The 13,425-nt window shown below is 37.0% G+C and overlaps 1 protein-coding gene across 1 annotated transcript in view; it reads right to left on the bottom strand.

Moving 5' to 3' along the window:
- The window catches only part of BCAP29 (B cell receptor associated protein 29), a 41,251-nt gene that overhangs the window by 14,387 nt on the left and 13,439 nt on the right, over window positions 1–13,425 (bottom strand). The window contains exon 6 of the mRNA XM_079932183.1: window positions 11,176–11,284. Coding sequence (XP_079788309.1) covers window positions 11,176–11,284 — 109 coding nt within the window. The remainder of the gene's footprint in view (window positions 1–11,175; window positions 11,285–13,425) is intronic.

Below are 13,425 nucleotides of genomic sequence, written 5' to 3' on the forward strand. Positions count from 1 at the left end.
AAATGAATAAAATTAAATTCAAAAATAAAAACGAGGTAAGCCAGATCACGAAAAGTGATCTAGATATTGCCATAGACTAAAAAAAAAAAAAAAAAGAAGCATGAACTTAATACATTTCAAGAATATCAAAGTGTAGGTCCCTTAACCTTCATGAATAAATCTTATGTGTAAGAGGTTTAAGTTATTTAAGAGGAGGGTTGAGAGGCAATATGATTATAAATATCTTAAAAATATTTAAAGTTAGTGTTCATAAAAACAGTTTTTATGAAATCCACATTAGGGTCAATTTGTACAACAAATACAGAAGGGCTGTGAGAATTAAGCTCCTTAACAGCGATGAGAAATCTTTACTGTTTTCATCAAGAGTATGAAGAAGGAAACGTTTTTCCCAGTCTCTAACCACTGAAAGTCCATGACACATAAGAGCCCCTCCAAAGATTCCTACTGTTCATGACTAGAGAAGATGAAGCTGTTACACAGGTGAAACTGCCCTAAGACAAGGGAGTCATCCACTCATCTATCCATTCAACAATGTATGGAATGACTACTAGGCATCAGGCATTCTACTAAGTGTTGAGGATGAAAAGATAGGTAGGGTCTTAGCTCTTGTAATACTCATTTTCTAGTCAGAGGAAGATGCACAATAAAGCAACCAACCAACCAACAGTGAGTGCCAAGTGTCATGAAGAAAGTTAGAATAGGGTGATGTGATAAAGAATGACTATGCAGCCACATGAGATGGAGTACTCAGGAAAAGTTTCTCTAAAGTGGTAAAATTTAAGCTACTATCAGTTCTGTCTGCTAAGGGCACCTAGAAGTAATGACACCCCAGTAGCAATGAGCACACCTAGGCTCTAGATATTATTTTCTAAATACCATTCCCTACCTAAAGGCTCACTGGAGAAATGGTTGATTCAAGGGATAGAGGAGGAAAAGTACAAGATAAGCTTGGACTATCTTGTTATACCAGAATGTATGTGCTTACAGAATGGGGGCATGACAAAATGATATGGGACCCAGCTTGAAAAGACTTCCACTGGCCAAATCTGAGACAATCTGAACACTAAAATATAATGCTCACAATGAATTATAATGCAATGAATATATTACACAAGCAAATCAATAAGTAACTGGGGGAAAAAGGGAAAGCTTCTCCTTTAACAATAGAATGGCATCTAATAAATGGAGAAGGAATAAGAGAATTAGAAAATCACCATTTGGAAAATATAAAAATAGTAAGTGAGAGGAAAATATGAAGAGAAAGAAAAGGATAAGGCAAGTGTAAGGTGTTATCATTTGGGTACAGGGCATATTTTTTTGGTATTATTTTTGCATCTCTCCTGTGATTTGAATTGTGTGATTTGAATTTATTATGTCTGAATAAAAAGTTAAAAGGAAAAAAATAAATTGCTATGAAGTAGAGCAGAGAAATGGGGCAGTAAGTGAAGGAATATGAGACAAAAGGAAGTTTTTGTTTTTATGTTTTGGGATAGGAGATGCCAGGAGATGTCTGTAGGGTGATAGGAAGTGAGGAAGTAATTGCAGAAACAGCATCCTTGAGAAGGATAGTGGGCTTGGCAGCCAAAGCAGTAGAAGAAGGATTGACACTTAATCCACAGTAACCCAAGGACAGGTAGAGTTTGAGGCCAGCTGAGGGAGGACAGTAGTTTTGGTGGTGAGAAGATGACTTTTTTGATTAATTCTTTGTGTCCAATGAAGTAGGGTGGACTTAGAATTTAGAAGTGAGATGAGAAGATCTGAAGTAGTTCTGAAGAGTGAAAAAGTGAAGATTTTAGAGAAGTTCAATAGGACTGTCACAGTGCTGAGGGACCATCTGAATGCAGTGACCATTTATTTAAAATAAGAAGTTAGTTCCTTCAGCAATACTGAGATGCTTGAGTGCAGGTACCAAGTGATGGATACCTGACTATCACCAGAGCTCGGTCCTTGAGAGAGGAGGGAAGTAGAGGAGGAAGGGGGGAGGGGGGAGGAAGAGGGGAGGAAGAAGAAGGAGGTAAGTAGTTTGCAAGAGCCTAATTATGATGAACCAGTGTTTGGGGGTGAGATTTATTCATATCTATTAGATAACAGGCCTAGAACACTAAGTATGTGCTGGGGACAAGGAGTTGACTTAGATGTGGCCCTTGCCTTCACAGCACTTACAATCTAGTAAGAAAGATAAACAAATGAAAAGTAATTTCTACAGAGTACACTATTAAGTTAGTATCCATGCAGAACTATGGAGGTCCAGATGGAAGCCACTCAACCCAGCTTGAAGGGAGAGAGTTTCAGGGAGGCTCCTGAGAGGCAGCGATGCTGGAGCTGAAGGATGAGCACAAGCTGGCAGAGTGTGAAGGAAGAGGGCAGTAGAGGCAGACAGACCTGCAGTCCTGGACAAAGGGGAAAGGTGATGAAACACCACTGTTAGGAGGAAAAGCTCCCATATTTAAGAGAGTAGGGGTATAAAATTTAGACTGGACAAGGGTGGGGCAGGCAAAACTAGAGATGACGCTGGGGGGCAGATCGCAGAAGACCACGTGTGCCATCCTGAAGAGCTATAAAGGTCACAGGAACCAATACAGAGTTTTAAGAAGTGAAGAAGCATAATCAGATCTGTGGTGTTGCCACCCTAGTGGCAAAGTGAAGAAGCCAGACTAATGGCAGGGACATGCTTTAGAAGGAATGGAAAGAAAGCTGCCCAAACAATTATACTAAAGAGTAAACATTAATGCATGAAACCAATTATAGCTCTATTTGCCACATGAGCAAAGGGGAAATGAGTGATTTTTTGTGTGTGTCTTAATTTCTATACCTATCGCTAGGTATATTGGTGCCTGCCCCTACCCTCTGGGGGACTATGACCATGAATGAGGTTTATGGGTGAAGCGCTTTTGGGTTTTAGAAAAGACAGGGATGTAAGGCATGCTGATACTTATAAGGATTACTGGGACTCGGGGCCAAGGAACTGATGAGCAGGCTTTATAATTTAATAAATAAAATCAGCCCCACTCTTATGCTATTAGCGAATGAAACACCAATAAATGCATGAAGACTTCCTTCATTAATCTTAGCTGGGTTGCTAAGTAATGTATTTAAGAAAAGAATTTTGGCTCTGTGACTTAGCAAAGAATAATTACAAATTATATTAATATGCTGGCTTTGCACTTAAAAATCAGGGTGTACGTTTTAGGCAAAGTACTGTGTAGGTATAGCTTTATACAAACTGCTTTGAAAAGGATATGCTTTATAAAGCAAGTTCGTGTGTAAGCAGAAGCAACACGTGGAATCTAGAAGAATTTACAAACCATCATATACGAGAATTGAAGGAGTCAGTTTACTTTGACTGTAAACAAAGAACTAGTTTTACTACATATAAGCATATATAATTTCTTAAATTATCTGATCAACATTCATTCAACCAGCACTTAAGTGCACAGCAAATTTTATAACAATATTAAGCAGAAACCAATCTCTTCAACACCATTATTTATACTGAAAAAGGTATTCTTCCTTACTTCAAGATCCTTAATAGGGGTCAGTAAACTACTCCTGTAAAGGGCCAGACTGTAAATATTTGTAGCTTTCTTTTTATTCTCTGGCCGCACCACTCGGCTTGCGGGATCTTAGTTCTCCAACCAGGGACTGAACCTGGGCCCTCTGCAGTGAAAGCTCGGAGTTTTAACCACTGGACTGCCAGGGAACTCCCTTATTTTCAGCTTTCTATGCCATGCAGACTCTGTCCAGTTTACTTAACTCCACAACCACAGAAAATATGTAAACAAATGAGCATGGTTTGTTCTAATAAAATTTAATTTCTAAAATCAAGGCAGCAGGTTAGATTTGGCTCATGGGCCATAGTTTTCTGATCCTTCTCCTAAAACACACTTCTACTTCTTACCACTTTTCTCTTAGACTATAAATTTACTGAAAAGAAATATAAATTAAAGTATCAGAGCATAAGAGGAGAGGAGGATCCGAAGTATACTGGAAATTTTAAGAAACCTCTTAAGAAGTTCCCCATTTTATCCCTTCCAATTTTGCTTATAGAAAGAACAAAGGCTATACAGACAGTGGATGCTGCAATGAGATTTAGTTTTACAAAGAAAAGGTTTTTCCTTCTTTAATTTTCCAGCTCATTTTCCTAGCTGATTGTTTTCCATCCATTTCAAAAGTGTTTTTAGAGCAGAGTTGTCCAGCTTAATTTCGTTACTGCACTTGGCAGTAAACATAAACCTGATACAAGCTGATCCAATCTATATGTCCATCAACATACTTGGAGAACTATGCTTGATAATATTCTTATCACCTGGAACATTCTGTTATTCAGTATGCATTTAGCACTCTCCACTCCATGTTTTTTAGTAAACTAACTCATGCATCACACAGGGGAAGAAATAAATTGTAGTCACTTTATGTATATATGTTGGATCCATCCATCTGGGTTATAAAGCTCTTCAGGGAAGAGACTGTTTTCTCTTGCTTTAATGCCCCTCTGTAGACCTAATAAAAGCTTTTCCTCAGGTAGCATCAGTCATGCTTGCTGGTATTGTCAATGCTATGAAAGGTATCCTTGAATTTCTGTCTTCAGTTACTATCTTCCCTGTAGCTATTCCTCCTGGTCACTGGATGACACTTAAATAGTTTATTTTATATAGGGCCTGCAAACAGATAGGAAGCTCACAAAAAGGAAAACATCACAACTAAATGGGAATGTAATAGGGAACAGCAGGAGAAAATATCACCATGATATATTAGTGCCAGGAAAGCAGTCACAGCAAGAAAGCCTCCTTCTTCTGGTTTGACAGTAACATCAACTGCATGTGGAGATAATATAAACTAATAAATGGCAATATACCTTTCATTAAAAAATGAAAAAACAACCTAAGAGCTAAAACCTGACTAAAATGGTGGGTCATATATTTTATTTGCTTTAAATAACTGATGTATTATTAATTACATATAGTCTATTGCCACATCCTTCAAATAAACTATGCTATTCTTTTAAAATATGGACTTTTATTTTTCAGCTAACAAAGGAAGGGAAGGAGATGTTAAAGAAGCAGAAACTTCCAGATAAGTACACAGAGGAGAAAATACATGTTTTTTTCTTATTCAAAGCATAGAAACTCATTAAAAGGTCATAAAACAAAAAACATGATATGACTAAAACTACCAAATTTTTTAAAGCATTGCAAAATTTAAAATAAGACGGTGGCTTTGATTATAACTGCAAGTTAAAGATAGTTGAATTTACACCCACAAGAATTTGCAACTGTAAGATATGCTTAGTTTGGACTTTGAGAATTTATTTTTAGATAGATAGATGGCTCAAACAGTTCCTCTGTAAGGAACTCAAGAAGAAGGAATTTAGGGTTACTGATATACAGAATAGTAATTCCCTTGTAATTTTCTCTCTTATCTTGATCTTCAATTTCTCTTGTAAAGCACTTCAACTATCTTCACTCCCTGGTCCCTATGTTAGTATGATTTGTTTATTACTGGCATTAGAGGGTGATGAGTTTTAAAAAACACTTGAACATCTTTAAGGGTAGTGAAGTTGGTCTGTAAAAGGAAATGCTAGAATGCTAGTTCTTTTCAAGGTAAGCCACAGTGACAGAGAAGCATTTATCCAGGAACAGAGTTGAATAAACTAGTTGAGAGTGGAAAAATATAAACCTTCTATTTGGCAAAGGAGAAGTTTAAATAGGATTAGAAGATTCCATTTCCTGGTCCAAATCTAAGGTCCCTGTTATATGCTGCCAATACTTAGGAACACAGAATGGGCCTTTACAATCAGTTTCTGTTCTGTTTGTATATACTTTGTTTAGATAGCATTTAAAATTTGCTTTATCTCCAGCAATACCACTCCTGGGTATTTATCCAAAGAAAACTAAAACATTAGTTAGAGAACGTAAGATACATGCACCCTTATGTTCACTGAAGCATTATTTACAATAGCCAAGACATGGAAGCAACCTAACTGCCCATCAAAAGATACATGGATGAAAAAGACGTAATACACACACACACACAAACACATGCACGCGCACACATGCAGACACACACACAATGGAACATTAATCAGCCATAAAAAAGAATGGAATCTTGCCATTTGTGACAACATGAATGGACCTAGAAGGGATCAATGTTATGCTAAGTGAGGTAAGTCAGACAGAGAAAGAGCAATATGTATTATTTCACTTATATGTGGAATTAAAAAAAGTTAACAAACATAACAAAACATAAACAGAGTTTTATATATAGTGAGAACAAACAGGTGTTTGCCAGAGGGGAGGGGAGGTAAGGGGAAGAAAGAAATAGGTGAGGAGATTAAGAAGTACAGATTTCCAGTTGCAAAATAAATGAGTCACAGGTATGAAATGTACAGTGTGGGGAATACAGTCAGTAACTATGTAATACCTTTGTATGGTGACTTATGGTAACTAGACTTGACTAGACTTATCGTGGTGATCAGTTTGAAATGTATAGAAACAGCAAATCACTATGTTGTGTAAAAGGAACTAACATAGTGTTGTAGGTCAATTATACTTCAAAAACAAACACACTCATAAAAAAGAGACCAGATTTGTGGTTACCAGAGGTGGGGGGGGAGGGGCAATTGGGTGAAGGCAGTCAAAAGGTACCAACTTCCAGTTATAAGATAAGTACTAGGGATGTAATATACAACATGATAAATAGAATTAACGCTGGTGTATGTCATACATGAAAGTTGTTAAGAGAGGAAATCCTAAGAATCCTCATCACAAGAAAAAAAGTTATTTTCTATTCTTTAATTTTGTATCTGTATGAGATGAAGGATGTTCACTAAACTTATTGTGATAATTGCTTCATGATGCATGTAAATCAAATTATTACTCTGCACACCTTAAACTTATACAGTGCCATATGTCAACTATATTTCAATAAAACTGGAGGAAAAATAAATAAAAATTTGCCTTATCCTCAATAGGTATGCTTTTTATTCTTTGGCTGCGCAGTGTGACATGTGGTATCTTAGTCCCCTGACAAGGGATGGAACCCGCATCTCCTGCACTGGAAGCACAGAGTCTTAACCACTGGAATGCCAGGGAAGTCCCTCAATAGTTATGCTTTTTAAGGACAGTTTTAATTATGCTCCATGTTAAATGATCTTACAATGAATAAGTTATATGAATAGTTCCAAAAAAATTGCTGATAGAAAGAAAAAGAAAGGAAGGAAGAAAAGGAAGGGAAGGAAGGAAGGAAGAAAGAATAAGGGCAGGGTCAAGGAATTTGCCTCAATCATTTTTTTGTATTTTCTTCTTTTTCTTTTCCCTTTATGTAGGAGAAATACACTACTACTCAACCTCTACTATTAGAATGGCAGCCCTGGTAACTTTCAATGTAGCATGTTATGGGTATACTATTGCTCCTAAAAGAATGAGGAAGCAACATGTCCACAGGTAACTCGATCACTTTCAAAACTGTATCCACTTTTACCACTGCCTGGATGCACGCAATGACTGAATGGTACGTATTTCCTCGCAGTGGTTAAGAATCCACCTGCCAATGCAGGGCACATGGGTTTGAGCCCTGGTCCGGGAAGATCCCACATGCCGCAGAGCAACTAAGCCCATGTGCCACAACTACTGAGCCTGCGCTCTAGGGCCCGCGAGCCACAACCACTGAGCCCGTGTGCTGCAACTACTGAAGCCCCCGCACCTAGAGACCATGCTCTGCAACAAAGAGAAGCCACATGAAAAGCCCGCATACCGCAACAAATAGTAGCCCCCGCTCGCCGCCACTAGAGAAAGCCTGTGCGCAGTAACAATGACCCAACGCAGCCAAAAATAAAAAATAAGTAAATAAAATAAATAAATTTAAGAAATTAATTAAAAAAAAGAATAAATACTGGGAAAGTATTAAGAATAAATACTGGGAAGCTCTCCTGGAAGAGTCTTTAAAAGTCAATCTCCTTGGATATCAGAAGGTTTTCCACTACATACAAGGTCTATTTTTATTATGAGGGCTTGTGAACTTTGTAAATTCTTTAGAGCCTAAGGTCTCATTTTTCATGGCACTGACCTTTCCCAATTACTCCACACACCGGGACATCAGAGTTACCATTAAACAAATCATTAAAAATGACAGATCAGGTCCTTACACCTGACTAAGTTAGTCCTGAGTGTAAATTGGGTGCTTGGGGACATGCACGCTCTCGTTTGGCTCACTGGGGTCATATTACTGCACTGAAGCACAGGTAATTTACTAACTGGTCAAAAATCTAAGCTGGTGGTTAAAAACTGATGGAGATTTTGGCACTACTGATAGAGTGAGTGCTCTTAATACCTGCCTTCAGAACAGCACTTTTCCAATTTGGATTGAATCAGTTTAAACAGACATTTTGTATTTATGCTTTACTTCTGCTAATATATTTGGAGAAAATGTTTCACTTAGATTAAAGAAACACTAAGGGTAAGACCATACATATGGAAAATACTCTACCTCTATTAAGAAACAAACCACACTGCCTTTCTACTCAGTTTTCAAATATAAAAGAACTTGCTAAAACATTTCTTAAGCACTGTCAGCCTTAATACCCTCAATTTTTAGAAATCTATGAATATATTTGAATGGTACTATGTACAAAGCATTGTGCTGCTGAATTCATCCAAATCTTGTACTATTAATTTATTTCTTAGTTCTTGTCTTAATGAATTTGATTGGTATAGGTCAAGAGAACATAGCCAGGGTTATACCTCCTTTAGAAATGGAACTTTGATCTTCTCAAGGTCAGTAACAATGTTATCTAAAATAAAATGTGTTCATAAAATACTACACACCTTGCAGGAACCAAACAGGACATACTCAAACAGGTAAAATCTGCTTTTACCTCAACACTGATTCACTTTGAAAGCAGTTTTGCAGTCTACACTTCAAACACAGAAGCTTGGCATCTCTTCTTATCAGATCATAAACGAAATGCCTGTATTATCAAAGAGTTCATTTTCTGCAGACATCTGAATTGTCTGTTAAAGAAATATTGAGTTTCTTTATATTACTCAAAATAACCCCGAGTTTAGAGTTATATTTCAGACTTGTGAGGTTAAAGCTCAAAATATCTCAGAGTTGGAATTTTTAAAAGGCAAAGGGAGGAAAAAACTAAGCTGGCCAGGGTTAGGAGAGGTGTAGCATGGCACACAACCTATTCTTGTCTGTCTTTTTATTTCTGTCCTACTCTGCTTACAACATAAGGGAAAGGATCCTTGGCAAATATGAAAAAAAGCAGAAATTTAAAATAACTTTTTTAAACTAATTAAAGGTATTTTGGAAATAGTCCCTTGCATTCTTCAGAAGGATTAGCACCAATATTTTGTGTTGGGTAAAAAAAGAACACTACTTCTCACTTGAAATGTCTGATTACTAAATTTATTTTCATACAAATGTTAAAACTTCATGATCATGTTCCAAATTGTCTGGAATTGCAGAAGAGCCAACAGTACACCAACTATGAGAAGATTTAGAATTTTGAGCTATACTATACCTATCACATCATCTACCACCTTGTCTAGAAGAGTAACTTATTTTTTAACTTACTGCCTCTAAATGATTTTCTTTTTCTTTTTTTACTTTAAATAAGAAGTAGGAAAGTAACTATATATTTTATATCATATATGAAATATCCTACAGATTTTTTTTAAACAGAATTAGCTTTTATCTTCAGGCTTTTCATCTCAAATTCAAATACTTTTTTATTTTTAAATAGGTTTATTTATTTATTTTTGGCTGTGTTGGGTCTTTGTTGCTGCACGCAGGCTTTCTCTAGTTGTGTTGAGCGGGGGCTACTCTTTGTTGTGGTGCACGGGCTTCTCATTACAGTGGCTTCTCTTGGCACGCGAGCTTCAGTAGTTGTGGCTTGTGGGCTCTAGAGAGCAGGCTCAGTAGTTGTGGCACATGGGCTTAGCTGCTCCGTGGCATGTGGGATCCTCCTGGACCAGGGCTACAACCCACGTCCCCTGCACTGGCAGGAGGATTCTTAACCACTGCACCACCAGGGAAGTCCCTCAAATACATCTTGATGAACTCAACTCTACACAAACAATGTCCATAGATAATCAAACAGCAAGTTATAGTACAGAAACTTCTATTATACTGAGGTCTATTAAAAAAAACCTAAACTTACAAATGGCATAAAGTAGGTCTTTGATTCAGTCACTGAACGTTCTCCAAGTTATTCCCAACACAAAGTAGTGGAAGAGATCTGAAATTGGAGAAGGTCTATGCATTGGTTATTATCTTGACTCTGACTGAGAGGTTCCCCAGTATCTGGACAACATCAAGGACTATGTCATATGCAGGAATGTTGCTCAGGGGTCAAGCCATAAACTTTTATTCAGAGTTTCCTGGGATGACACTGGACTTGGGACTCTTCTGTGCTATGCAGCTACAGGCAATAATAATTTGTTCCTTGTCTAAGAAGAAGAAAATACTAACAGAGCTATTTTTCAAAAAACAAAAAATGTAGGAGAAATAGCTGCCTTCAGGAAAATGGAGTTAGGACGCCCTACCCCAAGTCCTCATTGCAGTGTGTTTTGGAATGAGACATTCAAGCTCTCAGCTGGCATCCTAGACTGTGGCTTATTCTATCCCTATCCATCTCTTTCAAGGAACATTTTCCTTATATCTGGCAGGTAGAAAGTATTAGGGCTTGAGATAAGCAACGTATTTTCTTATAACCAAAATAATAAGATAAGATAAATAATAATAATTATAAGATAAATAATAATAAGATAAGACAAATAATAATAAATAAGATAAATAATAATAATAAGCAATCCCCCATCATTGCTTCTTTCAAAGAAGCAATATACTATGACGGAAAAATGTGATTCATTTCCAAACATGTGTTTACAAGCAACTTTTCAGGAACATAGCTCTTTTGCTAAGGGAGGAACATCTGTATTTACAACACAGATCTGAAACACCTACATGTTTGTATGTATAACAGAGCATGTTTCTCTTGGCTGAAACAGTGTTTTATCTCCATATTCGAGCAGGAATTTATAAATAGGTCACTCTTGGTATTTTAGCCAGAAGAACATTTAGCCATGATTTTGTTTTAGGAAAAACAGTGAAGTGTAACAGCATAAAATCTCACAATACTTTTCCTACTTTTGTGCATGCATACAACGTTACCATCTGAAGCCTTCTTTAATTCAGTTTCCAGTTTTTCCTTATCTTCTGCTAGTTTTTTATTTTCCGCTTCCAAAATGTGTTCTTCTTCCTTGCCATGGTTTTTCAAGAGCTATCAGAAAAGAGAGTTATAGAAAGAAGTAACATTAGATTGTAATAGCCATTCTTTCAGGAAAAGAGATGAACAATGTATTTTAAATTATTGATCTTTATTTTATTCTTTGTCCTTTTCAGTATTTTATACTTTTTTATAATGTAAACTTCTGTTAGCAGAAACTTGATATTTGGCAAACACACACAAAATTTCTTCTATGACTGAAATCTCTGAAATGAAAATAACAAGAGTTTCTGGTTGGGCTACAATTAAAATTATATTTTCAGGGACTTTCCTGGTGGCACAGTGGTTAAGAATCTGCCTGCCAATGCAGGGGACCCGGGTTCAATCTCTGGTCCAGGAAGATCCCACATGCTGCAGAGCACCTAAGCCCGTGTGCCACAACTACTGAGCCTGTGCTCTAGAGCGCGTGAGCCACAACTACTGAAGCCTGTGCACTCTGGGGCCCATGTGGCACAACTACTGAAGCCCGCGCGCCTAGAGCCCGTGCACCGCAACAAAAGAAGCCACTGCAACAAGAAGTCTGTTTACCGCAACGAAGAGTAGCCCCCGCTCACTGCAACTAGAAAAAAGCCCACGCGCAGCAACGAAGACCCAAGGCAGCCAAAAAAAAATTGTATTTTCAAAGGTATTTAGATAAACAATGTCTTTTCTTTAATTGCGTGATGTTACTCTAAGGAAAAACAAATAGTTCTGGGGACAGTACTACTTGGAAAGCCATTATGTTCCAATGCAGAGCTGTCTACTCAGACTAGTTCTATATAGACGAATTCATAAGAGAAGAATATAATGGTGTCAGGATAGAGATGGGTAAGTGGAGAATAACAGGGCCATCTCTTCACCTGGACAATTCTACCTAATTTTCATTGAACAGTCTCCAAATTACTTTTATTCGGTTAATCCTTTACGATGTTCTTTATTATTTTCAAATCTATTCTGGCTTTTAAAATGTTTATGTTTGTAGCTTATCTTTTCTAGACAAGAAAAATTAAGATCTGAATAGTAAAATATTTGACTAAAATAAAAACATCATGGGGTAAAAATTTCATAATCTATATGTCTGGATGGAAATCATCGTTAATAGAATGAAGACGCCGACTTAGCAAAAAGAAATTGTAAGATGTTAAGTTACCAAGAAAGGCAAATTAGATTAATGTTTGAAAAACAGAACATGTATATACTGGCATGAGTTATTTGACCAAGTAAAAGGCAGCAATTTGATACGGAAAGCTTCCGTAGTCAGGTAAAAAAGTTAACTCAGGACAATTTAAAACAGACTGACACAGTAAAGAATTTCTACTGCAGGGTGATTCCTTTTCTGATGTAAGCTGATATATTAAACAAACAAAACAAAGTTCTACTGAGCATGCTACTACTACATGCAAATATTTTACAGTGCTATGTACTATAAGGAGTAAAAATGCAAGTATGGTCTCTGCTCTCAGGTAACTTCAATCTAGTGGAAAGGATGAGACTAGAGCATAGATACTGCAGCACAAGATCGTATACAATACTACCGTGTTATAACAGAGATTAGGCAGATCCGAAGGAGGAATTAAAGCTCGAACGAATATACTGTATAAATCCAAGAAATTTTTTTAGGAGGTAAAGGACTGAAGTACCTACTAAAACCGAAGGAGCCTCTTATCTCCAAAATTAAAAAAAAAAATATATATATATATATATTTTTAAGAGCAGGAACTAGGGAAAAAACCCTCCAAATCTCTACAAGTTTGTTGACCATTTCAAGTTCAAAACAATCTTAGCTGTTACTTCACTGAATTCAGTTAACACAGCCTCCAGTGATTACCCAAATTGGAAGAGAACGACTGAGTTACAGGAATGTTTACCCTGTCTGCTTGAATTATTATTGCCACTGACTTGGAAAAGTTGCATTTGGTGTCAGTCTTGTAAATAAGCTTTCATTACTGCACCTGTCAACTTGTTCAACTTTATTTTGTGTATCTTGATGCTGGAGAAAGACCAAGAGCCCTGGAATCTGAAATTCAATAGCTACCAGCTACAATAATACACATGTTCACTGTCCCACCCACCTTATCCCACCTTGGTAAGTGGCTGGGAAGAAAACAAGTAAGAAGTAAAGCTCTGTCACTGTTGTTATACTAAAGCAGTTAAAT

The sequence above is a fragment of the Stenella coeruleoalba genome (genome assembly GCF_951394435.1).
Source record: "Stenella coeruleoalba genome assembly, chromosome: 9".
Classification (NCBI taxonomy): domain Eukaryota; kingdom Metazoa; phylum Chordata; class Mammalia; order Artiodactyla; family Delphinidae; genus Stenella; species Stenella coeruleoalba.